The sequence below is a fragment of the Athene noctua genome, chromosome 3 (genome assembly GCF_965140245.1).
Source record: "Athene noctua chromosome 3, bAthNoc1.hap1.1, whole genome shotgun sequence".
NCBI classification, from domain to species: domain Eukaryota; kingdom Metazoa; phylum Chordata; class Aves; order Strigiformes; family Strigidae; genus Athene; species Athene noctua.
Window position 1 is genome coordinate 11,508,791 of NC_134039.1, and position 27,141 is coordinate 11,535,931.

Here is a 27,141-nt window from a genome sequence, read left to right on the forward strand (position 1 = left end):
ATCACTCCTTTCTCAATTCTTTACAGTTTGAAAACTACCTATTATATTAAGCACCCAATTTATCTGTTTTTAACTTTTGTGTCTATTCTTCCTCTCTCATCTCACTACAATTCCAGGAGAGTTAGTCCTGCTCTCATGAACTGAAGGAATTAATTGCCATCTTCCTCTCCTTAATAGAGGAGAGTTTTTGCACTGGTCTCTCCAGATCACATGTCTTTGCACAGCTCTTCTGTTTTGTCATTACCACGGCAACAAGGAATAATATTGTGAAGTGATATTTGCATGAGAAAGCAAACGCTTTCTTCTTAATTTATTTTAGAGGTGTGCACGGGGGAGGGAGAAGGGTCTCCTACAGTTCTTTAAGGCACTTCTCATTTTTGCCCCCAAAATGTTTAGAAACACTTTAAAGGAACCTCAGAGATTTCCAACAGAGAAATTATGTTCAACAGAATTGAAGTTGGAAAATAAGTTCTGTGGCATGGCACACAGGGGTAGCCCCAAGATAAATACCAACGGGACAAATAATACAATTGTCGACTTAGTTTAAGATGTAGTATTTTATCAAAGAGAGCAGTTAACTATCATATAGAAAGCTAGTTGCTGTGAAGATCATTCTCCTCCTCCCCCAAGTATAATTGTGTGTATATTTTTTTACCTTGGTTTCAGAACTTACCAGGCTCAATCTTGCTTGTATTGACAAACTCATTACATACTTAGGAGGGACACTCCAGGGAGAGCCAGCATCTTCAGTCAGTAGTGTTAGTTAGTCTTTAGATGGCTTGCTTCTCTCCTCTTCATTGCCAGTAGATTCCCTGAGCAAAATTTTAACACAATGCTAAGATCCATCTTAAATATTCCCTTCAAAACTAAATGCAAGAGGTCTGATCATTTATAGTCAATAAAAATCCCATGGCTGCTCTTGCATGTCGAATTTAACCCAATGTCCTAGCCAAATTCCACTCTGAGTAATTCTTTTTTGCTTCTCTAAATTATCCCTGCAGTTTTAGTTGGATACAATATTGTTCATTTCCTGTCTTATTTTTTTCATGTACTATTTACACTGCTTAATGGTGTACAGCATGTTCCTTTCAGCCCTAGAACCTCTGAAGAGTGAAAAAAAAAAGAATTAATCAGTATTGCCTGCTTTCAACTCTTTCTACAAGTGTTTGCCACTCTTAGTGATCTGTCATTATTTCCAGTAATCTCAGAGGTGTGCATTCTCACTGATGTCTACAGTTTTGCTGTCCAGTGAATTCCAGTTTCTAGTGTTTATCTTTCAGTTGTAAGTGAAGCAATACCAATGAAGTGTGAGTTTGAAAACCGTAAGCGGTTAATGTGTTAAAAATTGTGGAAATAAGGTGCGTGCAATTGTAGGGAAAAGACATTAGCATTACATTGCTAAGTTGCTTGTGTTCTCAGCCACCTTCTAGGATTTACAACACAGAACGTTTTTGTTGCCTGCAGGACCCCAGATGCCCCTGTGCCTGCCTGGGGAGATGACGGGAAAGCAGAAGACAGTTCTGATAGTGAATCTTCATTTAGTGACTAAAGAGACTGATTTTGGCCTTTGGAAACCTCTGTTAAGTGCTAATGTGTTTGGAGCTTTAGCAGACAATGGTTTTGGATGACATGTTTTATCTGACAGCATTTTGAAGAACTAAGATCCTCAATGTTCTCTCCCAGAAAGTTTGAAGGCAGTGTGTTTCAGACTGAAACTTTCCACCGTGAAAATTAATCAGGAGATCCCTGCAATTTTTATGCTGCATCGTTTCAGCTTCCTCTCTGATTCTTCTGAAATTACTTTGTAAAACTCTAAAAATTCTACACTCTAAACCTCCAGGTCTCTTATGTCTGCATTCTGGTCGTTATTGGTTTTTCTGTGTAATACATTTAACCTAAGTTGCCTTCTTTTTACCCCATAACTTATAGGTAAAATGACTTTTCAAAATGGAATTGTTCCATTGATGAACTGTATTTTTTTTCTAATATACTATATTGTGAGGTGATGCAACAAGAATTACATAGAAGTCAGCTATCTTACAGTGATTGCAAATCAGTGATACTCTGTTTTGAGAGAAACTACAAGTGAAAAATATATTAAAAAACAAGAATTTTTTTTCAAAGTATATACTGCTGTCACTTTAGAATCTGTGCAAAGCTGTTAAATACCTGCTCTGTAGAAGAGTTGATGTATCAAATTCAGGCTATGGTGGTGTAGAAATCTACAAACCTTGCAAGATTGGTTTGAAAATAGCACTGTGAAAGAAGCAAGTGACTAGGAGATTATTAATGGAACAGCAGATTCTCACTATCACATGGGTCAGTAGAAACCACTTTGTGACTGCTGTGGAGCTTATTCAAAAGGAGCTCTGGCTGAGCAGTTTGCATAGGATAAGAAATCACCTCTAAGTTGGTGCTTTTGCTGTTAATTTCAGTGAAGAAGCCAAAATTCAGTTTGTATAATGATAAAACTACCTTGCTACCTCTTGAGGTATGCATTGGGGAACAATATAAAGAAATCCACTTGGAGCCTAACTGGCCCTGAAGACTTTTCTCCAAATTACTCAGTTTACTCCATGAGTCAAAAATGACATTTCTTTAAAGAATCTTCTTTAATATAATTTGTTCCACATGACCTTCTTCACAATCTATTTGTATTCCCCAGATTATTGTGATTATACCAGAATGTTGTGGGCCAGGCAATCATTCACTTTCTGGTATTTCACATTCTTCCTGAGACCAAGAAAAGACTAAAACTGAAGCTCATAAGTGTATACATTTGTTAGCTTTTATGACCAGGTCACTATCTTCTCACTTATTTATGCCACTTCAGTAGGTTAGCTGCTTTTTTTTTCTATAACTTAAGCATGGCTCCCGTTTGAGTCTAGCAGACATATTTAAGCTCTTTGTAACCTGTAAATCAGAGTCATGCCCAAATCCCTACAAAAGAATATATGTACTAGAGAATGACTAGAGATGGCATTTCAATGATGATTTAATTATTATTGAACACTTAAACAAAAATATTCAATAGTTAATTCTTGGTAAACCTCAACAAATATTAACATTAGCAATAAGTATTTCAAAAGTAAATGTTATAATATTTCAGAAAGCATATATTAAAACACTGATGACTTTTTAAAATCTATATTTGAAAATTCATTGAAGCAATCTATATAATTAAAGCTATGCTTTGTAAACCAAAGTTGCAGTTCTATTTTATTCTCATATGTTGTTTTAAAAATGTTAATGAAAATTCTTCTGAAGTCTCTGCAGTTCATATTTTGGAAATAGGGGTTTGGAGTTTAACCTAAGCCATGTTAGAGGACAGCTGAGCATCCCATAGCCACTATTCTAACAAGAAAATTTAAGGAAGATTGAAATTAATGAGGACTGTATGTTTGATATTCTTTAACTGATACTAATCTATGTAAGGAAGTGGCATGATTTAAAGAGTTAAGACGTAGCAGTTAATTATTTTTTTAATAAACAAGGTTACCAAAACACGTTTAAGGAGGTGTGACTTCCATTGTTTATTATTTTGAAGAAACTTTTTCCGTAAAGTAATTTTAGTTTGAAAAACCTCAAATCAATTGTCTTTTAGACCACTACAGATGTACTTTTATGTGGAATGAAAAAGATTGAACATCTAGTAGGCCTCTAGCCTACTGTCATTTGTTAAAATGATGTATAATTAATTGGTAATTACATAATGTCACAGAATAACAACTTCATTAGTAGGTATGGTGAATTTAATTGCTTGAGACTTGTGGTTTTTTCAGGGTAGCTGCCTGCTTTGGAACAATGTAATCTTGGTAAGTTTGCAGAAACGTTAAGATAAATCTTGCTACTTTGTCTCCTTTCCCACTTGCGTGGGGCACACTGGAGAGTAAAAATCCAAGTATCTATACTGTGAGGAACCAGGGAAAAAAAGATAAAGCATTTGCTTTTTACTTTCAATGCATCAGCAGCCATAGTGCTTCCACTGCCTTCGGAACCTCTGACCACATTAAACTCCTCTATTCCTGCCAGTCTCATCTGCTAAACACATCCCTGTACTCTTAGGTTGTAGCCAAATTCAATCTGAGATGTTTCAGCTCAGGACACATGCTGACACAAGAAGCTATTAAGTATGGGAAGGTTGGTTTGAGATTGAATTATGTCAGCTCTGCTAGTCCTCCTTGATCTACAGCAGTTCTCTAGTGAGATGGTGCTAACCCAGAAAGTTGGAAAGTCCTTAACCGCAAGCTAAATACTATAAGCAGAGAATATTCCAACTTGCTCATTATTTGCCATCTGTTTTGGAATAGAAGATGGAGGGAGTATTTCAACTTGGCTGCATAGTAATCAGATATACGTAATACTTTCAAGGGAAGGAGTCCATTTTTAAGTGATTTTTATTTTTAAAGAGCTTCCAACGCCAAAGAACTTTTAAAAGATGCAGTATACATTGAGAGGTGTCAGTCATACATGTCTAATATACCCAAATTTTACATGGATTTATAAACGTAATTCAGGGAAATACTACCATTTGTAGGCATGAGAACTACTTCAGCTTGTTGCTGGAATAACTTGAATGCATCTGTTAATAGTAATTATGTACTAATTATGTACTATTAGTAAATTATGTACTCAATGCTTAAACTAATTTTTTTTACCCCATCACCATCTTCCTCATTTTACAGGTGAACTGGAGTGCTTAATGTATAAAGGTCAGTTTATTAAAGAGATTACAGGCATTTTAAATGCATGTAGGTGCCTTAACACTAGATGCCTATCTGTATTTATGTAAGTGAAACCTCAAACAACTGTCAAAGGCAAAAACAACATCTGGACATGATAATAACTTTATACTGGAGTCCTAGTTTAGCACTCTTAATTATTAATCTGTTCCCTCTCAACTCTCCTGTTCAGCTACATTTGAAAAGAAAATTGATGGTTCTTTTTCCAAGCTGGTTCTCTTTCTCTCTCTTGTTTTTCTTTCCAGTGTGTGTTATTTACACCAGTAAGTGTATAGTTTGACATTCTGTGAAAAAAAGTCATAAGAAGCTATAGCCTGCGCTTGGAAAAAGAATATCACTAAGATCAGCACTTCAAGTTGCATGTGATCAGGTCAATTTCGTTTTCCATAATGTTATGAAGCAAGAAACTGAAGTTCTGCATGGTCTTAAGCTTTTTGAGAATCCAGTTTTATCTCTAAAAAGCTGATACAAGGTTACAACGTTACAGCGGATTTGTGTGCATAACGGAATGTGTATTTTCTTACTCTTTAGAAAATTTGGCAAACTGTTTGAGACGCCTGCAGGTCAAATGCCTGCACTAGTGTCCAAAGTGTTACTCTCCTGATACTTCATGGGATGGTGTCTCCACTCAGTTCACTTTACAGGCAAAACAGGAACTGGCACATTAGTTCAGGCCTGTGGCTTGCTTAGTCTTTCAGTTCTGTCTCTGGTAAAAATCAATACTGAACGATTTAATGGAAGATGTGAGGAGTACCGCAGTGCTAGGCAGTCCGTTTTCCTGCCACCAAGATTTTACTCCAGCTGTGAGCAGAGATTGATGTTCAGTGCTAAATTATGAGTTTGTTAGTGCTTCCAAAAATGTTGGCATTAATTCGGGAAGCTCTGGATACTCCTGCCTTGAGTTTGATCGTCTAACTTTGCAAATACAATATTGTTTTAAGGGAGTTCCATGGACTAGTTCATTATGAGGGAAACTAAGCAGAAAATTAAAATAACATACCCCATGCCATACAGAAAATGAGTGACAGAAACAAGCTTAGCATGGGATATGTCTCCACATACTTACACTCATTTTGAGGAAACGAGTTTAAATGGCTATAAAGTAAAATTCAGGTCTTCGGGTGAAGACAGATGTAGCATGAAACACTCAGTTTTATTTGGATTTTTTTAGAAATGTTTAAGTCAGTGTCTTGACCTTAAACAAATGGATTGTTTTCTCATTCAGTGTATTTCCCATTCTCAGGTAAATGGGCGGAAAGGAAAATTCTGAACAAACATTCACTTGGCAGTTGATTTTTTTTTTTTTTTTGCATCAGTCTTCATAACTGGTACCCTCTCCCTGAAGGAATGAAATGGTAAATAATATTGTTCTCTGATTTCAGTAATATACTTTTTGCTTATCAAGCTCTTGTATGTTCTAGTATATGAGCTTGTAGCTGAAAGCTGTCTACTCTGTCTGAGGACATGCTGTTCCCTGTACACTAGAAATCTTTTCTTATGCTTTATTATTACCTTCTGTTCTGGTCTGTGGAATCAGAAATTGTAGTAAGGTGGGTGCTAGGCTTGGGACCAGTCTTTTACTGGAAAGAGCATGCATCTGAGTACTGAAAATGACAGATGAAAGGCATCCGGGAGTAAATTTTTACATTTATATGAACAATTCTTTTTACAGGCGATTACCATCAGCTGTTTAACAAACCTTACACTTTATGTCACTTGAGTACACTTGTATTGCTGTGAAGAATTGGACAGTGGAAAAGACTTCTAAGGCCCTTTTAAAATGATAACTCTCCTAAGAACTGTGATCATCCTTTTTCCTTTCAAACAAATGATCTCTAGCATTCAGCTGGCTCCATGCTCCCAACAGTTTCCATAATCCTTGTGTGACTTCTTGTAGCACAGTTTACAGTTTGTCAGGGGCATGGGGAATCCTTCCCCAGTGAGAGCTAGATTTTCACAATGAACGTCTTACACTACTGATTTCTCTATATGGCTTCCCAACAGCTCTTTGAAAAGGCATACTTCTGCATACTGAGATGATCCTTTGATCTTCTGGATCCAGTTCGCCTACTTTTAAAGTAGAGTAGGGAGGGGGACGAGCAGAGAAAATGAGGAGTGTCTTTTTCTTTGTTGTTTCATCATTTGCTTTTTCCTCAGTGTAGTGCTTTTAGGGAGCAGCCAAATAATAACAACAGAGATTTTTTCCAAGAAACCTTGAACAACATTGTCTTGTTTGCCCAGCGTGATGCCTGGCATCATCAAAAGCAAAGGGTGAAATAGGCGTCAGCCAGTATTTTTGTAAAAATGGATTAGGTGAAAAATGGTTCATAATGCCATATCATGTGTTTGGTGTGGTTTAGGGAACTGATGTCAAAATTGCCTGCCTGCACAAAAGCCTGCCTGCACAAAAGCATATATTGAGAAGACAATTTAAAAGCAGCTGAATACAGTTAAAATATCATGGGCAAGGGGTGATTATTAGTATTGTTTACTGTAACTTTGCCTCTGACTTGGCTTTCATGTCTGCCTCCTATTGTAAACCTTAAGTTTTGTTACTGTTCTTCCAGCCTCTTGGCATCCTTTCTCTTCAAACATTGTTGAGTTGATCTATTACCATAGTTTAAAACCATGCAAGTCTCTCTTTTGAGCTCTTACATTTTATAGGATGACTCTGTGATAGCTTCTGCATAATGTTTTAATTGTGGAAAGTGTTTCAGCGTCATTTACTATGGAAACACCATCACTTTGTACATGTGTCTGTCCTTAGTTTTCCTCAACTTTCAGAACCTATTGGCTAGTTTCAGTCACATTTTGTTAGGGGAGAGAGGAAGGCATCTCGCAAAGAGTGGGGTCGCTATGGGTTTGATGAAAATAAGTAACTGGGTAAAAGGGAGAGATAAGGTAATAACATCTGAGCTGAAGAAAGGCTGCATCCCTGGCTGAAGCCTTCTTGGACTCCAAGTGATCAGTATCAGAAGGAGATGTTATAAAGTGCCCATTTATGCTTTTCCCCTAAGGTTAGGCCCTCTCATCAGCCAGAAGCCTTTACACCTCTCCAGTTACAGCCCTAACTCAATTCTAGGGTTGTCTCCTCGATTTTCTTTGTTCAGGCAATGTGTCAACCAGCAGAACAGCACAACACTAATACATTGCCAGTGAGATTATACCTAGTGGCAACTGGTGTGCCCAACAGCTAGAATCTGAGGTTCTCTAAGTAGGGTTTCCATTGTCTCCAACAGATTTTTATGAGCATAAGGCCATTGTCTGTAGCCCTGCTATAGGAAAAGTACACCTAGAGCTTGCTTCTTAGAAATCGAAGCCAGTCAGGCACATGCTTGAGCTCCCTAGGAAATCAAATACCGTTCATTTCCCTGAACTTCTTGCTGTAAGTATACAGTTACCAGAAAACATTTCAAAATATTACCAGCTTGAATGAAGAGAGATGCCATGCTTTTGTGGCCACTGAAGCTTTGGCAAAGAGGACAGGAACAGTAGGACAGTTCTCTCTGGGAATTATTTGTATTGTGCTCACAAGTGGGCCATGCTGTTCTAGTGTTGTGTAAGGCAGTCCTCAGAAAATCAGGTGGGAGTACAAACTTTCCTTTTGCCATATAAACAGAGTGGGTTGTATAACTGAACTTGTCTTTCTCCTGTTCTGGACATTTTTTCCATTTCAATTATTGTGTCTATATTGTCACACATATCAGTGTACACTGCACTAGCTGTTTTTTCCAGGACCTGCCTCTCCTGGGCATCCGTCCCTCTGCTCCATTACATGCTGTTGCCCTCCACGGGATTTCCAGGTGTTACTATGAGCCACAGCCACCAGCAGCACAAAGAACAGCTACCCAGCGTCAGGCCCCAGCTGGCTGCTGCGCAGTTGTGTTGCTAATCTCCCCTCTCCCGGGGACTGAATTGCTCAATCTTGCCCAAGTATTTGACACTGGATTCTTTCATCAGATGCCTTCACAGAGGCAGTGTGATAAGTAATGGATGTTCTTCAGTAGTGGGGTTTGCCAGACTATATACAACAGGGTCTCTGCTGACCCAATAACCTGACTTCATGATCCATGAGCCTCACCTTCCCCTGAGAAGGCTTCCTTTTTCCTTTTTTAAAAGGGGTTATGATATATTTTTTGTTAGCTTTTAGAATGTCTCTGTTGGGCATCTTTAATACCATTTTATTCACACACTGAGCACACAATCAAGCTATAGCCACAATTAATGTCACACAATCATTTCAGGTACTAGCCATGCAACTTTGAATGCCGTATTTTGGCCATTTTTCAGTATGCATCCTTATTGTGTGAGGGTCCTTATCACACAGGAATCACCTGCCAAGAGTATCACCCTGCCATAAGAGAGAAACTTATGATCAGCAGTCATTTTGCTCATCCCTTCCAGGTTTCATGGCTGTCAGTTGCAAGCAGTTGTCCATAGATGAAGGTTTATGTCTTTTCTCAAAGAACACATACACTTCATCCCTAGCTAGAAGATAGACAGTCTTTCTGATTTTAGGTTTGCATAGCAGATTCTCTTTAGTGCCAGTCTTCACTTAATAGTTTTGCTTGATCTCTTTTTCTCTAGCCTACATATGAAATCAGAGTGAACAGGGGAGAAAAAAGCATTCGTTAATGGCTAACTTGGTAATGGACAGACTCTTTATGCTTAGATTTTGAAAGTTTTTATTGTATTAACTCTTTCACTTCACAAAAAATGCATCCACATCTACACATTCTCACATACACGCTCCTAACTTCCCAACAGGTTTACATTTTTAGTTCCAATTTGCAACACTTCATCTGTTCCCGAGCAGTGCACATTCTTTATGTCCAAGATGCAGGCAAACAAAATTCCTTCAAACATCTTTCTGAATTAGAGGAGAGATGACAATGAAAAAAAGCAAAACAATTAAATTCTCTCCCACTTAAATGAAAATTTTACTGAGGCTTGTTTTGTTACATAGTGTTATAGTGAAAACAGATGATATTTGAAACTTGGCTTTGAAGCAAGCCTCCCTTCAGCCTCCACAGACAACCAGACATTCCCCCTCTGCACATCACTTCCAACGGCTCTTTAGTGCAAAATATTTCTGTGTTTGTCCTCCAGACAAATTACAATTGCTGATCTTAAGTCATTTGTGTACTAAGAAAATGATGTGTTGTCAACCTCAACTCCCACTCTTCTTTATAAATCCTTTCATAAAGAATTAAATGAAATGAAGAGGGAATTCGCTGCATTTCTTTCTTTTCTTTTAAAATATTAGGATAGCTTCAGTGGAATCAGCTCATCAGTGGACAGTGCAGTGAGACACATATACAATGAGCCGATGTAGCCTGACCCCCGAGCGCCCTGGGAGCTTGCATATTGCCCAGGCAGAGGGAGCTGAGGTTCAGCAGTACTGCTGACACTAGAAGAGCAGATGTTAGATATACCTCCCCTAATCTGTGTTCTTTACAAAATGGCTGTGAACCATTTATCAAAATGTTTAGCTTGTTTTGATAGCTGGACTTAATTGTAAACAAATGGTAACCACATGTTATTTACGGCAGAATAATTTTGCTTTGTTTGGTTTTATGACAGCATTTACACAGTATTTTATGCAACCTTAGTGACCTACATAAGGTTTTCGTCTACAAGTTATCCTCTTTTTCTGAAAAACCAAAGAATTAACAAAATATATGATGGCAGATTTTGTTTTTAACCATATCAGCTGGTAATTTGATGGAAAAAAAATGGTAAAAACTTCTTCGGTGTTTTCAGAGATCAGAAATTCTCTTTTCTGCTGTCCCAAGGGCCTTTTAAAAATATTCAGGCTTGTTGTTGAAGTTGATTAAGTCATGGAGTGATAGCAGTACACATTACCATTCCTAATTTCAAGTAAGTTCTCCTAATTCCTGCTGTCACAAACCATTTCCTGGCTTCTCCCCACCTTTCTCTAAAGTGTTTTTTTCTTTGGTTTATGATTCTTTGTTACTCAAGATTTGAGAAGCAGGGGGAACATTGTGATGAAACCTCCTTCTGTAAAATCACTGAAACCATTACACCGTGGTTACAGCTCTGATGTATTTGCCTTTAGGCACAAGCCAAGATCAGATGGTTCTAGATCAGCAAAGAAGAAATGGGGAAGGCAAAGCCACATAAAAGCTTTTCTCCTCCCTAGCATTTCCATTCAAGAGTCCCAGAGGGAAATCACAAATACATTAGGTCAGCCTTACAAAAATCATTCTTTAACAAAACACAAGTGAAAAAAGGCCCCAAACCCCTAAACACTAGGGTGTGCAATATCTGAATTACTTCATAGTAATGTTGGAAAAGCAGTAGCTGAAGAATTTTGTGGCTTGGTTGTTGTTTTCAAGACAGTTTTGTAAAGTTGCATGAGAGGGAACAGAAACCTCTTGGTTAGGATCTGTAAATAGAAAACATCCTAAGGCAGCTGCTGTCCCTTTCCTCTTCTCCTGGATCATTACTCTCAGGAAGCCACCTGTAGTTCTCTTTGTAAATGGTCTGTGCTGCATGTGAAAGAAGGAAGGAAGAAAAACAAGAACAACAACGACAACAAAAACCAAACACACGCACACCACCACCACCACCACCCCACCCCCAATTTGCTGAACAGAACAGAGAAAAATGTGGGTTTGAAAATATTTAATTTTCCAGAAGGGATGTCTCCAGTTTTTGGTTCCCTGGTACATGGGGTGGGGAAAGTTACAGCTGCCATAAGCACTCTCAGCCCCATTTTACTGCCAAGATGACATACTTACATGTGAACTGCAAATATATGGAACACCAGTGCTAGTATTTCTCAGTGTTGCTCTACGGTTTTTGTATGTTCTATGCACAAACTTTTTCAGTGAAAGACAAAGGATTAAATCTTTAACAAAGGCTTTCTTTTCCCCGTAATTAAATTGGTCACTGAGCTTAAACAAAAGCTAAAGTTAAGGAGTCTGACTTAAGAGTCCCTTTCACTTCAACTATTGTCTTGACTGTTATATTTTTCATTGCTTCTAAACCCTTTCTGCATGACATTCATTTGCATAAACAATCCCATGGCAATAGCAGAAATAATATTTAGCTATCTAAACCAGAGCATTCATTTTTATTTCCCAAAAGTATGTCAACTCTGAGTATGATTGGTCAAGATGTCACTTGAAATGCCTACCTGCTGTCTTACACTGTGATGGTGAATCTGAGCTGGTTGCAGCAGCTTGAGTCAATTTTCATAGAATCATAGAATCTTTTAGGTTGGAAGGGACCTTAAAGATAATCTAGTCCCAACCCCCCTGCCATGGGCAGGGACACCTTCCACTAGCCCAGGTTGCTCAAAGCCCCGTCCAACCTGGCCTTGAACCTTCCAGGGAGGGGGCAGCCACAGCCCCTCTGGGCAACCTGTGCCAGTGCCCTCACAGTAAAAAAATGTCTTCCTCATATCTAATCTAAATCTACCCGCTTTCAGTTTAAAACCATCACCTTTCATTCTATCCCTACACTCCCTGATCAAGAGTCCCTCCCCATCTTTCCTGTAGCCCCTTAAAGTACTGGAAGGCCGCTATAAGGTCTCCCCAGAGCCTTCTCCAGGCTGGACAGCCCCAACTCTCTCAGCCTGTCCTCATAGGGAAAGTGCTCCAGCCCCTGATCATCTTCATGATCATCTTCTGGACCCACTCAAGCAGGTCCATGTCCTTCTTATGTTGGGGGCCCCACAGCTGGACACAGTACTCCAGGTGGGGTCTCCTGAGAGCAGAGTAGAGGGGGAGAATCATCTCCCTCAACCTGCTGACCACACTTCTTTTGGTGCAGCCCAGGATGTGATTGATTTTTTTGATAGTCTGTAGTGATGAGACAGGTTTGAGGTGAGGTTGCGTTTGCAATTCAGGATCAGGTCCAGAGACAAGCACACTGGTCATTACACAGTCTGGTCATCACCAAGCATGTTCGTAGTGTGGAGGAAAGTCTGACGTCAAGTTAGACAATCAGATCTGCGGGTTTTCTCAAAGAGCTCCAAGACTGGCCTTCCCAATCATCTCTCTCCTCCCAGTGAGGTCCAGCCCTACCAGAGCTTTAAAACTTTCAGTAAAATCTTCACTAGCTCATTTCGCCCTTGTGCCGAGTGAGGACAGTGCCCATGGTAGCACCCAGCCTGGCACAGCACCACAACACACCGGAGCAGGAGGGATGCAGGACCTGCACAGCAGCCCACAGCAGGGATTTCCCTGGCCATTTTTGCTGCAACATTTTTTGTTGAGCTCCACTCATCTTAAAAGCATCAGAGCACCGTGTCCAAAAACCATGAAAGTAACGGCTGCCCTGCACCACTGACCAGGAAAGATAATGAAATGGGACTCTCCCTAGGGAAATACCGACCATAATTGCAAAATTAAAACACAAATGGCAGTACATTTGCAGAGGAGGCTCAGATTGTACTGTTGCACACGTAGCTTTAAAGCTGACGATTTACAGCTTGCATGTTTATGGGAAAAAACACATGATGGTTGCAAAGCCCAGTTCTGGCTTGAAATTTTAATACATATAAGCATCAGAGACTAAGAGAAAAGGGTTGACTCATTCTTCTTGTGTGGGGAGGAATAGTGTGGAAAAGATACCAAATAACACCTAATAAAAAATAAGCAGTGGTGCATATAAATTAGATGTTGGGAAGAAGTCTGGTAAAACTTCATTTTTTGGCATTAATAGCACACACCAAAAGGCTCTCTGAATATTGGAGGGGTTTCTTGAAAGAAAACTGAAAACTCCAATTGTAATAAAAGGAAATAGTTTTCTGACAGAGCAGTAAAAGGTGCAACAACAGATGCCCTGATAAACATACCCAGTTGCCACAGGCACCTATAACGTATTCTCTAAACACGTTTTTTTTGGCTGGCAAAGTGGAAAACTGGGCAAATCTAGGATTAAAGAAAATTGCATCCCACTTTGAATGGAGAATGCCTGAATGGTATAAATTGTGTATCTTGGCCCTCCCCAAATATATAGGCAGGCACTTGAGGAAATGAGTTAGAACTGCATTTCCTCTGAGTCAAAACTCAGTTGCAGCTTTCAGTAAACTTGTCTTTTTTTCCATCTAACGTGGTTAGTGACTTGGATTCCTAACGAGAAAAAAGAGATAGTAGAACATAATAAAACACAGAAGTTGTGACATATGTCCCATATGGTAGCAAGTTTTCTCTAATTGGTTACATGGAATCACTGAGATACTAAAGGTTAGTTTTTCCCTAAAAACAAAACACACAAACAAAGAAGCGATCTAGTAAACCAACATCCAGTGTGACTCCATGTCATTCGTTTGAGCTCTAGGGGAGCAGTAGCTTAAATTGTACAAATGCAAAGATGTTCGTCTATGTCTGTGTAGATAATTTGTGTTCAGCAAGTAAGTTCAATTTATCTGACAAAGTGAATATTTGAAAGATTTAATGGAAAGATCTGGAAAGAACATTTTTTAACCAGTTTTCTGGTTTTGAAAGACTTCATAGTACTTGGAAGGAGGTATAATTGATTTGTATGAAACTTTAAAACAATTATTTTTGTCACACTCCCTTTGGAATATTACAAATTGTCAGTTAGAAATATTTGTGTAAAGCTGCTTAAGACTGCCTTAATGAAGATACAATGTATTTTGTCCTTTTTACGTTACACTGTGAGAAGTTTTGGCTTTCTTTTGCCTCCCAATCCTGTCTTAAATTCAAAAACAGGACTGGAGAGATTTCTATTTGTTCTACATATATAGATTTTTAATAAATTCCTACGTAATTCAGAAGCATTTTATTACCAAAGAGTAACTGAATGATCAAGAGAGCCCATACTTTGTCTCATATTTAAAACCTGTAAGCAGGAAATATCATGTTATGTGGTTTTGCCTATTTGAAAAGCCATAAGTCTTTCTAGTCTTCATTAACAGATCTCTAACGTCTGCTTATTAATTTCCCTATCATACTTCCAGTAAAAAGACTAGTACTTGCAAAAGGATGGCTTGAATTGCGTGCTAGAAGTCATTTCTGGTTGACAATGTTCTACTGAGCATTGTGTTCATTCCTTTGTTGTCTACACAGAAGATTTTTACACATGGGAGAGAAAGACCCAAGCAAAAGGGGGATCTATGTAACAGTGTATAAACTTTTTGGTTTTCGACATTACTTGCTCTGATCATATACTCATCATCACAATACAGAAAGAGAGCAACTTAGATCAGCATGATAAAAGTTCTTTAAGGTCCCCAATAGGTATGTGTAGAGCAGAAAGTATGAGCTCCCATTGAGAAAACCTTTGTCCTACATCAGCACATGTGTACATGTGGCCAAAGAGTGACTGCTTCAAAAATTCGCTCAGCATCACCTGTTTTAAAATAGCAAGTATAATAATGCTTAAACCATAGCAAAAGCACAGACATGCTACCTAATAGCAATTATCACATCTGACTCCTTCAATACAGTTAGGCAATATGTGAAAAAATATTAAATTCTAAATATTACGAGAGGCAGGAGCTTTTCTGCTGTCAGATCATTGTAAGGAACTTTAAAAAGATTTAATGTTAAATTTTCAGTTTTGTTTTCCTCAGATGTCCTGACCTGGCAGCATTCATTTCCAAAAGTGTCTGGTTTTGGTACAAATGACTCATAAATACAAACTTACTGTAGAAGCTTTAAAACTGGCACATAGTTTTCCACAAAGCAAAATCATAAGGAACTTATTCTCAAAGTGGTAATACAAATACTAGAGTAAAAAGGACAGGGTGACTGAGGGGAGTGGAATGGAAGAGAGTAAATCACCTTAGCACAGAAAGTGAAATTTGAAAGGTTTTTTTTTTCTTTTGTTGTTGCTTTATTGCTTCTTTTAAAGTGCTCGAAAACTACATTCAATCCAGACTAATTCAATATTTAAAATATCTGCATTCCTTCATTACTGTTTGAATTACAGATATAAACCTGGAATCAAGGACACCAGTGTTTAGATGTGCCAACAGAAATGTGATGGACTAGGTAGTAAGAAAACTTTAGCGATAAGAACAGAATCAGATTTTGCTGCTTTATGATAATAAATGAGGACTGAAAACAAGCCTTTGTATAATTCCAGATTTTCCACATTTCGGACCTTTCCAGCCAGTTTATGGTTCCTGCACTCTGCTTTCTGCTAAAAATAACAATAATTGCCTCCCACTGATTTTGATCCACCAAAGGCAGGAAAAGTTGGAGTCCTCCTGGAGGCAGGCTGCAGGGAGTTGCCAGTTTTAGCTGCCATTCGGTCTAACTTGCTGAGAAAAGAGCCGTACCTGAGATTTACAGCAGAACTGTGCTACTTAACCAAGCTAAGCATTGTCAGCAGGACATGGAAAACTAAGCAAGCAGGAACAAGAGTGGGAGGTTATAGGAGAAATATTCCCCTGCGTGTCAAGATTATCAGAGCAACAAACTGAAGTTAGGATGATGGCAGCAGTAAAGAAGACTGGCTTTTTCTTCATGGTGTACCTCAATGGCCCTTATTTGGGATTTTGCCCCCCTTGTGCTCAGCTTTCACAAATGGCACAAAGCTTTCTGCCAGCAGGGAGCCTGCAGGTGTCTGTCCCAGCACCTCTATAGGAGCTCACTGGAGACAAACTGACACAGCCCTCCATCTGTCTCATAGCGGGCTGCCCTCTTCTCTGGTTCTCATCAGCTGCTGCTGCCAGCCATTGGTGTTTTCTGCTTCTTTAAAACCGCAGCTGAAACCTTGTTTTGGTGAACTAAGATAAAGTAAATGTATCATGGTTCCATCCTTCCCGCCACTGTCAGCCTGACCAGACTTGGAAACACCTGTCCTCCTCCATGTGCTGGCAAAGCTTCAGAAAATAGCCCCACCGCCCTCTAACTTGAAAAAGGCAAGTATTCAGAGAGAAAATTCTCTTCCCAGTCAAATGGAGTGAATTACTCAAATTCCCATTTGGTTTCAACTTTTATATTTACTGATCTGTCAGCACACTAACATTTTGGAAACACACTATGTAAACTTTCACCCATTTTTAAAAAGAAAATATGTAAACAGTGCAAAATAAAGCCTGTTTTCTCCAGGTAGACATTAATCGCCCTTGAAAAACTTGTCTTATTTCTAAATTTCCTTCAGGCAATTTGCAATAGCCAATTCCATAGTAAGGACCAAAAAATACACTTCCTAAACTACATGATGTAGACCAAACTCGGTGTAATACCTAAATGACTGCAGAAAGAATTTGTTTTTCTGGAAAAAAAAAAAAAAAAAAAAAAAAATCGAGAGAAGAATTATTCCAAATCAGTAATAATTTTAAAAAGTTAAAGCAATGAACTATTGCCAACCTTCAGATTTTGTCTGCCAGGAACCTGGAGCATCAGTGGTTCTGAGGATTGCTGTGGATATCTAGTGGTCCACAAAATCTGCTTGGGAATCACTTTTCCAAACTGTAACTGAAATTATGACAACTTATAGCCCCAATTTGTCTTCTATATGAAAGGCAGCAATAGGATATCACTGTGCAATTACTCACATTTTGTTTTGTTTGGGTTTTTTTTATGGGTGTGTCCAAGGACAACTGGCATTCTGGTTGTTTCCCTGATGAAGGGGTGTGAATGGGTGCAGTGTCTGCAGCTAAAGCTAGGTATCGATTTACTTGGATATGGAAATACTGATGGACTTGACTTTCCTTTGAAACCTGAAGAATGCTAAGTCAGCATTGTGACAGCTGTGCCTCTGCTCACGTTTTGAACAAACTTTATTTTGGATTCCTGGGCCTGAGTGCTTCTTAGCTTCATATTTATTTTACACTTTAAAGTTCATGTTACAAGACAGGTGCTCCTTCCTCTTTTTTCTCAATTTTGTTATAAATAAACAAATCTCAGCATCATACAAAGTTCATGGAGTTTACAGTTTGATTTTCTTCATTTGATTGGCCTGCCTCCAGAAAAGAAAGAAATACTTCTTTTTTAAGTTCTTGGTTTTAGGTGTATTCTTCCAGAATGAATGGACTTTCCTGGCCAGACTGTTGCCATTTGTTGTTCAAGAAGCCCAGAGTAATTCCTGTAAAGACAGCTTTCCTCTTCCATTTCATGAGGTGTAGCCTGATGTATAGATAGTTAAGGATAGTGGTATTATACCAAATTCCCTCATTCCCAGGGAAAACTTTCCTTGGCTTTAATAATTAATAATAATAATAATAATAATAATAATAATAATATAGTACTTTTCTATTCTATTCTAATTGAATTCAGATGACCAAGGCTGTAGATTTCCATAAGAAAAGTTTGTCACCTATCTTTCTTTGCTTCTCTGTGACTTGCTGCAACAAAAGGTTTGGTACTGAATGGTATTAGGTTACATGTAACATAGCCAGGGAGGATTTCTTTGTTGCTTCTTCCATCCTTATGCAGTAAGACTGGAAGATCTGTTTTCTGAAGGAAGGTGTTTGTTACTTACTCCTTTCACAGATGACACCCTGTGCCTCATGAATCTGCACAGCAAGAAAGCTTATGTGCTGGGTAAGAGAAAAATGCTGCTGTACTCTTTGGGATCCCCTCCTGAAAAAAGGCAAGTGCATTGAAGCCCATGTGCTTAGCAGCCTTCAAGGGTTTCTTCCACATGAATATCGAAGCCTTGCTGTCCTGAATAGCTCCAGAAGACAGGATCTAGCATCTTTGGTCCAGGCACATAAAAGAATTTTCCTAATCTAATATAATCACAGCATAAGTCTCGGGAGTTCATTTTTGCCTTCATATCTGATGAACACTTGATTTTTGGCTATCTGTTCTCTAGTTTTATGTCCCCATCTATCATAGAATAATTTTGAATACAGGACTGATACCAGAAAAAAAGGGAGAAAACAACTGCTTCATGAAAACCAAGACAAACATCTACTGATTAGATGACATGAGATGAAGGAGTATCCGTCATTTAAAGGATGTTATGCAAAAGATACATTTGAAACTTTTCATCCAGCAGTCCTTATTGTTGAATCTGGATGCATGATCCAGATCACATTTAGATAGTTCTGATTGCTACCTAATGAGGTAAGATATTTTTTTTTTACACGATCCCAACAGCCAGGTCAAAGATGAGGTCACATATGCAGATTGGACTGGTGAAGACAGCTGTCCAAGACTTCTACATCTGCAGCCTTATGAATGTTAAAAACTTAGCCTGCCAAGTCTGCTGGGCATTTCAACACTGTTGCCATAAAGGTATCAGCAAGCTCTTCTGTGAAGCCTGTAGTTTTTGGCAAAGTGTAAATGGAACACAAAACCTATGTTAGCTTTGGCTCTGAGTTCTCTTGCAAATTAATGCATTTTTATCAGTCTTTCTTTACATGAAGCACCATTTCTGGATAAGAGATTGAAAATGATGATAAATGTAGTGCCAGTTGTAATCTGCTAATTAACACAGCATGTCAAGATGGATAACCCAGGGCACATGGTACCATCCAACCTGGTCTCTGTGATACCCTTAATGTTACGTCGTATAGTACAGATAATTCTTTTCAGAAGAAGCTCATTTTCATTTGTTGTTTCACAGCAGTGCATGGCCAGTCATTCCAACATTCCTAGGCTCAACTAAGCATGTATTTGTAGAACTGAGAAGGACAAAATCTAGTAAATGTATTCAACTGCTGGACAGGTGATGACAAACAGGAAGCAGCAATTACACAGACCAGCCCCACCAGTAATGTGTGCACTGAGTATTTCAATAGTCGGTAGATAAAAGTGGTAACCACTGCTATTTACCTGACTCATAAGTCACTGTCAACCAAAAATAATAAGCAGGGTGGGTTTTTTTTTTTCTGCTAATGGCTTTTGAAGGCCTTTTCAAGGTAGTTAACATTGAGCAGATAAGTGTGACAGGAACAGAATGTGATTTAAATCCAAGTGGCATGGAAAGATTCCATGGAAAAAGGTTTTTGATGGTGTTGAATGAGTCCTCTCGTAAACAGCCTTCCTAACACAGCAGCTACCATGTAGCATGGTTAGGAGATCTCATTTTCCTCCTGAGGCCAAATTTAAGTACCCCCAGTCTCTCCCCCTTCTCTCCAATGAATCTGAAAAGGGTGACTGCTGCATAGCCCACTGCTCAGTCTGATTCTTCATTTGTCATAATTGCACCTTTATCACCCATAAGGAACCCATTAATATGGAAGAGGTTTTGAAACCAAAGCCTTTCTTTTCAGAGCCCTGATCTAGGAATGCTTTAAAGGTATATGCCAGCTCAAGAATCAGATTCATTTTGGTTCTGGGAATCAAACCACAGCCTCTGAAAAACAATGGAATTCATGGCTCGTTCCAAAAAGTTAAGCAACAGCCCCAGCTTTTTGCTAAAAGAAGGCTAATAAGGTTTGATGGAACATCAGAGGAGCTAATTCAGATCTAATAACAATACTTGTTTTTTGAACACTTTAGCCTTAACACAAACAATTTCTCACTTCATAATTTTCCTTCCTGGGGCCTTCTTTTGGAATATCCTACAGGCAGATGTCCTACTTAACAGGAGACCCCTCATATTCTGCCAATTTTCAGCTTTGTTTAAGTATTTACTGATTGAGAACATTTCAACCATTAGGCAAAGAATCCTCTCTTTCTGTGTGGCATGCCAGATGTCAGCTGCAGTATGATCTGCAGAAACACACAGTCTTAAGGCTACCTGGGAAGTAGTATGATGGACTTAGTAATTTCTGCTTTATTTGAAACAGTACTGTCCCTATTTACAAGTAGATGTTGGGAAATAATGAGCTGTATACAAAGCAGTGTGTTATGCATGGAGTTGAATGGCAGAGGGAAGCTAGTTTACAATGCACCTGCAGAATCACCATGAACAACGTGGAGAATCAAAATCAGCAGCAAACATGAAATGATCTCAAGGGAATGGACATTTCAGAATGTGATTGGATTTGTATTTCAAATTTAAGAGGATTCATTACAAAAGCGTTTCCTCCCATCACTGTAAATGTAGATACAAGTAGTAGCCAGCTACTCTGACCTTTATAAGCAGCCAGGAAATAACATAAGCCTAAATTATTCCAGTTTGTTCTAGGATCTTAAATTGCAGTTCTGATAAGGGGTGGTAGCTAAGCGGGTGGGGGAAAGAGGACACCAACTGGTATCCTTTACAAAGAAGCAGGTTTGAAAGCAAAGTAAAAAATTACTTGGGGAAAAAGGTGATAAAAATGGTTAGGTTTGCTGAAAGGAACTTGCACGGGAATTTATGTCCTGTTTACAATATCTGCTGTAAACTTCAGCCTCTATAGCTTCCTGTTTGCACCCTGCACAGTTCTGGTGTAGCTGTACATGGCGGAAACAAAGCTAGCTCTGTGTGCCTGTTCATGCACAGCATTGGAAAGAAGAACACAAGCTGTAAATGAAGTTGTTTTAAGAACAAGTTTTGTGATTATACTTTAATTACTAGTGAATCAGCTGGTCTCTGTTCAAATTTCTGCAAATCTGAGATGATTAAGTTGGTTAAAAAAAAAATATTAAAATCCAAGGAAGTTAAAGTCACTAAAGTGGCCATAAATAAACGTTAAAGAGTAAAACTAGATGTTGAAAACAGACTCCCCAGATATGTTGGACAAGAGCCTACAAAAGCCTTCAAAAGAATTTTCTTCAAAACACTGAAAGTTAACAGGAAACTCTCTATAGGAGACTTCATGATAATTATAAAGATGTTGTTTGGCACTTTCAGAATAATGTGTTCCCTTGTTTAAAGAAAATGATACTGACAATTCACAATAGCCCAAAAAGAAATTATCAGGGAAGCAACAAAGCTATGTTAAGGAGTGAGTTCAGATTAGCAATATTTTATGGTAAAGAGAGGTTTAGCAGTAGACTAATAGAACTACCCCCTGTGCAGAGTTATTTAGGAGAATTAATTCCATAGGTTTGGTTGGATGAAGCACAACAGCACATTTGATTGATCCGAATGCAGCTCAGTATAAACACAGGTAAGAAAAGCCATCTCCGCCCTTTTCTGCTGGAGTCTCCATCCTCCTTCTGATTGACAACAGATGTTTTAAGACTTCGTTACATATTATTTGATGGGTGGACATTTACCTTGTGGCTCTTCGGTTGCATCAGCATAGTTCCCTTCCCTTCCCTTTCCTCCTCCCCAGATCAGTACCGGTCCATTAGGCTCGCCAGAGGTTTGTAGTTCTGTATCTGTTTTGTTTCCAATTTCTTTCCTGTTTTGTAGTGGTTTGGTTTTGGTTTTGGTTTGTTTTGTTTAATTTTCAGTGATGAGCATGGGGCTCCTGACTGAGGTTTCCATTTTCCCATCTTGTGATGTGAAAGATTCTGTGCACTGACTCCACAAGATGTATTTCAAACATGTATTTTCAGCTGCTGGGAGTGGAGAACCCATCACAATCAAGCTAACCCTTCTTGCACCCACAGTGACACCCTTTTCAGTCTCCCACATGGCGCTGGAGACAGGAGCAGATCACCACAAACATCTTTCCTGTGTAGCTCATTCTTCAGTGTTTCATTTCAGAGGCTCTGTTTCTCTCCTAGTTTTGTCATTTTGCTGGCAAAGAACTCTCCTGTGTTCCCTATGGGACTGCCAAACAAGCTGGTGTCTTCCTGCCAGAAGCTACATGGGGACCTTTACAAGCAAGCACAGTCTCTTGTTATCCCAAATTCTACACTGAAAATCCACAGACTGGAGAAGTCCTCCTAGCTCTGACTGATCCACTCTTCTCCAGGTCCTGTGACTGCAGTTACGATACAACTTTGCTCCAAAGAAACCTACCAAGGTATCAATCCTTAGTATCTGGAAACTGGAAAAAAGTGCTTTCTGCTCCCTCTATGTAATGTGCTGTCATTTAATGTAATTGATTGTATATTCATTACAGGTTAATAAAGAGTTCTTTCTGGTTTTCTTTACTTCACTGAGGCCAGGGACAAGCGGCATGTTCATTTCCACAGGCTTTTAGGCAAACCCCTGTAGTCCTACCTTTTCCTTCCCTCTTTACTTATATGGGCATTCTCCTCTTTCTTACCTGTTCTATCAGCTTCTAAATTTTAGACCTGTTTCTGAGTCTGCACGTCTTAAGAGTAACTGACAAAAATGCAGGGGAACTGCTAATTCCGTCATAAGGTTACATAATATAGTATTCCAGCTGATGACCCATCTCCAGCTCCCCTTGAAGAAACTTGAGAGACCACTAATTCCCGTTTTGCTATGCCATTTAACTGCTACCATGATTTACGGGATGCTTTCAATAACCCATGCATGATATTGCTAGGATTTTGGTTTCCGAGATTTCTGTTTATCCAAAACCCAGAGGTATGCACAAAGGCAGTGTTTCTCTTCTTTCTAGAAATATGGGAGAGACTTATCTGTCCCCAGTCCTGAGCTGAATGCTTGATGCACAGCGCTTCCTGCTCAGCGAATTTAACTGAGTCGTTTGAGAGTCAACCCCCTTTCGTCCTTCAACCCCTACTCAAGAAATCTCAGTGGTCTCTAAGACTGCATTTTTACTCTAGAAATTGTTTTCTATTTGTCTGTTTGTGCATTTTTCCATATTGAATTTTTATCTGACAGTGTAATGAACAGTTTCCAACCCTGTCTTTCTTTAGTTTCCTCTCACTCCTTTTTAGTCCTAACATTGTTAAATATTTTTGCAACCAGAAGGTATTTTTGGAGTGAATATACTGCCATGACTCTCTGTTTTCAATGGCAACACTCATTTCTGGCTGCCATGAGCAGACACAAGATGCCATGTAAAACTGCAAGTTGATTTTTAAAAAATCTGATTATATAATGTTGTACCATTCCTTTCGGTTGAAATTCCAGGAAAGTAGCAATAGGGATTTTGTATTGCCTACCCTAAACAGTAAGCATGTTTTAAATTCAGTTCAAGAATAAAAAGCTATGCTAATACAATAATAATATTCAAATTTTAAAGCTGTTTGGCAAGGAGGGGTACTGAAAAAATGTCAGCTTCACCCTTTGACAGCACTGGCAATCACCCTTTAAAATCTGCTATAATACTATAATTACCCCAAATATTTGGTTTAAACACTTCTAAGCTAACCAGCTACGCCAGCTGTAGGCAGGATCTCAGTTGAGAGTTGATTTTAGTTGGCAGTCAGGTCAGAGAGCACCCATGACTTACTACCTGCATACGTTTAAATTCCCCAGACATCAGATTGAGACCACAAAATGGAGGAAAATAAGGCTAATTTGTTGACTGTCATGAAGAAAGATGATTTCTGGAACAGAATCATAGAAACCACATCCTAATACTAACATACTAGGAGAGCTGTTTGCCAACAGAATGTGTATGAGTTGAGTATTAGGTAACACAGAAGGACAGAGGACAAAGGGAGAAATAAGAAATGGCACCGTCTGTGTGCCCCCAAAACCGAGAGGAAGTCATGCCAGTGGAAAGCTTCCACACTCCTGAGAAAAAGAGTGCTTGCTGAAGCCTGGCTCCTGATTCCTCCCTTGCTTCTGACTGTTACAGCTACCTGGGGACTTCTCAGATCTTGCCACAGTGCCATGATCTTTATACACGATTACTTTTGCACTGAATTTCAAATGAAATGTTATTAGAGGCTTAATCAAAACTATATCCTTTTGCAAGCTATGGTATTGGTTCTGATACTAAGACTTAAAGCTAAACATTTAGCTTTGAACACTCCATTTCTTCGATAAGAAAACAAGTTGGGCTTAAGGAGCAAGAGCAGAACAGACATCTCCTTCAAACTGCTTACAGAGAAATAACTTATTTTCCAGATTAATCCCTGAGGTTATTCTACAAACTCCAGAAGCTACCCAGGAAACAACCCCAGTCCCTATGAACAATATATGCACTTGCTGAGCAGAGCAAGAAATACTAACAATTAAAGCCAGTAAAAGGCTTGTCATCTGATTTTAGTTCAATAAAGGTAAGAAGATCACTTTTCCTTCAAGTGAAGTTTCTTACCTCCTATTGAATTTGGATCTTCAAAGATTAAATAGCTGTCTATAAGAACAGAGTAATATTTCATCAGCAGTTTTTGAACATTACATTTTTTACCTTAAAATCAAGAGCTATGGTCAAACTCAGTTCTAAGCAGTGAAGACAAGATTTTAGGTGTAAACCTACTGAAAGTTCAAATCTGTACAAAATTCTATTTATAACTTTTTTTAAGGTAAAACCCCCACAGATTATTTTACTATGAAAAACTATTCTGTGCAAGAGGCAATTGTATAAAACAATATTTATGCTAACTCCAAAATAATAGGTTTTGACTTTCCCAGATCACCTGTATGAATTAAATCTAGCACAGATTACTAGAAAAAACAGAGCCAGCCTATAAAATCTGGGATATAACAACGGCTAGCTGCATAAGCCCTTGTTTCAGATAATTTGACTGCATCATAGTCAAAGTTTTTGAACTATCTACGCATTAGATGTTTAAGGGGGAAGCTGGTTGATTTGAACAAAAAATTCCTTTGAATTATAGTATTCCTCAAGAATTACATCATCCAGTCACCCATAGACAAACATAAAATAAAAAGTTCCAGATTCTAGCTAAAATAAACAAAGATAAAAACAAGCCTTTATGCACAAAGATAAAAGCTATGGCACTCATTGTATCTCATTACCAGTGTTATTTCCTTATTTCCTGGTTAGAATTTCCCTAGTCTTCCATAAGACCTTTAAAATTAACTTTAATCTATCGACTTTTTACATGTTTTCTACTTTTGCCAATATACCTTCCACTTACAGTGCATTACAATGAATATGTGTGTTGGGAGAGGAGCCATGTGGTGGAGTAAGAAGGTTCAACCGTGTTAAAGATGTCTATCAGTAACAAAGAGTTCATACTTTGTTAAAGCACTTTCTATATTTATTTTTTAAAAATCCATGCAACATTTGATGAGAGATTTTAGAGGAATATCTATGCTCGGTGTGGTTTATTTAAGACTAAGAGCACTAAGCTTGTATAATTCCAGGTAAAATAATAGATATTCAGAGGCCTGCATTATTGCTACACTTCGCAAAATACATGCAAAAATGCTATCCAAGTATTTAGTTAGGCAAGGAAATAAGTGAAAACAGACTTATTATATGTAAACAAAAGCAGATTTTAAATAGATACAGCAGCTGCATTTGAATGTTTGGGGTTTTTTTACAACCTGACACATCACTGTTTCTTTGTGCAGAATGGCTACAATTTTGAAATATTAAAATCTTGTTCTTTTTTTATTGTTTCATGAAAATAAGGTCTATATTGTCTTCTGATGCTCCACTGCAAACTGACAGAAGTCTATTGAAGCTACTGAGTAGAATGTATCTTTGTAATAGGGTAGGAAAAACTTCCCAAGGGAAGCGTCTTAATAATGACAGCTGAATCGCAGCTTGCGCCAGCGCTAACTACAGCAAGTGGTTCCTTTGATTTAGACAAATTAATTTGAATATTGAAGTTGCTAAGAAACTACATGTTGCAGTAGCAAAACATATTTACTTAGATTAAGGCAAGAAGGGATGGCAAGGAAACTTAGATCTGACTTGTTTTCCACAAAGGCGTAATAAAACAAAACATTTAACTGGGTCTCCAGATGACTATTAAAAACAGTTAAAGCTACCTACAACACTATTGTACTTTCCAGCCTGAACATGGAAAATAAACCCTGATCATGTAGTCTACTAGTGCCATCTATTGTGTACACTGAAAAATACAGATACCAAATGTGGAAGTTGCCTATTTTCTGTTCAAAATGTGAGAAATACTCTTTCTGCATTACAGTACTGATTAGAAAACATAGCCAAAGCTCATAAAATCACTTCTGTTTTTTTATAAAATACAGCAATTATTATAATTTATGTGTATTACAGCAACATGCAGGACTCTAACCACTGTCAAGCTTCATCATGCCAATACTGTTGGTGTATGCATGTATGGACCACATGGGCACCACATAAATGCAGTGAAAGACAGACCCAGCTGTGATAGTTTAAGTCAAAGCTACAGAAATCTTCCTTACATTATATCAAATTCCTTGATATAATGCAACTTCCTTACATTATATCAAATTTCTCCCAAATAAAGGGACATTAGCTCATCTTCCAAGGAAATGAACTTTTACCCCTTCTTAAAATCCAAGCACCATACTGCCTTTCACCATTTCTTGGAGGAGAAGAGCTCTTCCAGCTTCTTCCAGAGAGAATATTTGTAGTGGACATTGTAAATCACTAGGACAAGCTCAACAACCCCAAACACTCTGAAGTCTTCAAGCAGACCCTCCAAAACCTGAAGGCTTGTGAAAATGTGGTGTCAGTATTGAGACTAAGACTCTGTGTTTACAGAGCAGTTTAAAATACCAAGCTCTTGAATGTCTTTACAAACTTCATACTGAAATGTTCAAAATTTACTGACATATGTTACCATAATCCCTCCAGCTGAAATTTTTG

At 38.4% G+C, this 27,141-nt stretch overlaps 1 protein-coding gene across 5 annotated transcripts in view; it reads left to right on the forward strand.

The window, feature by feature from the left end:
• The window catches only part of WASHC3 (WASH complex subunit 3), a 42,763-nt gene that overhangs the window by 14,408 nt on the left and 1,214 nt on the right, over window positions 1-27,141 (forward strand). For 2 of the 5 annotated variants that reach the window (XM_074901969.1, XM_074901970.1), the window contains exon 7: window positions 1,465-3,729. The exons of 1 other annotated variant lie outside the window; for it this stretch is intronic. In XM_074901969.1, coding sequence (XP_074758070.1) covers window positions 1,465-1,549 — 85 coding nt within the window. In that variant the 3' untranslated portion in view covers window positions 1,550-3,729. Of the gene's footprint in view, window positions 1-1,464; window positions 3,730-27,141 lie in introns of those variants that run through there. 2 more of the 5 variants (XM_074901968.1, XM_074901967.1) reach the window with 2 other exon arrangements.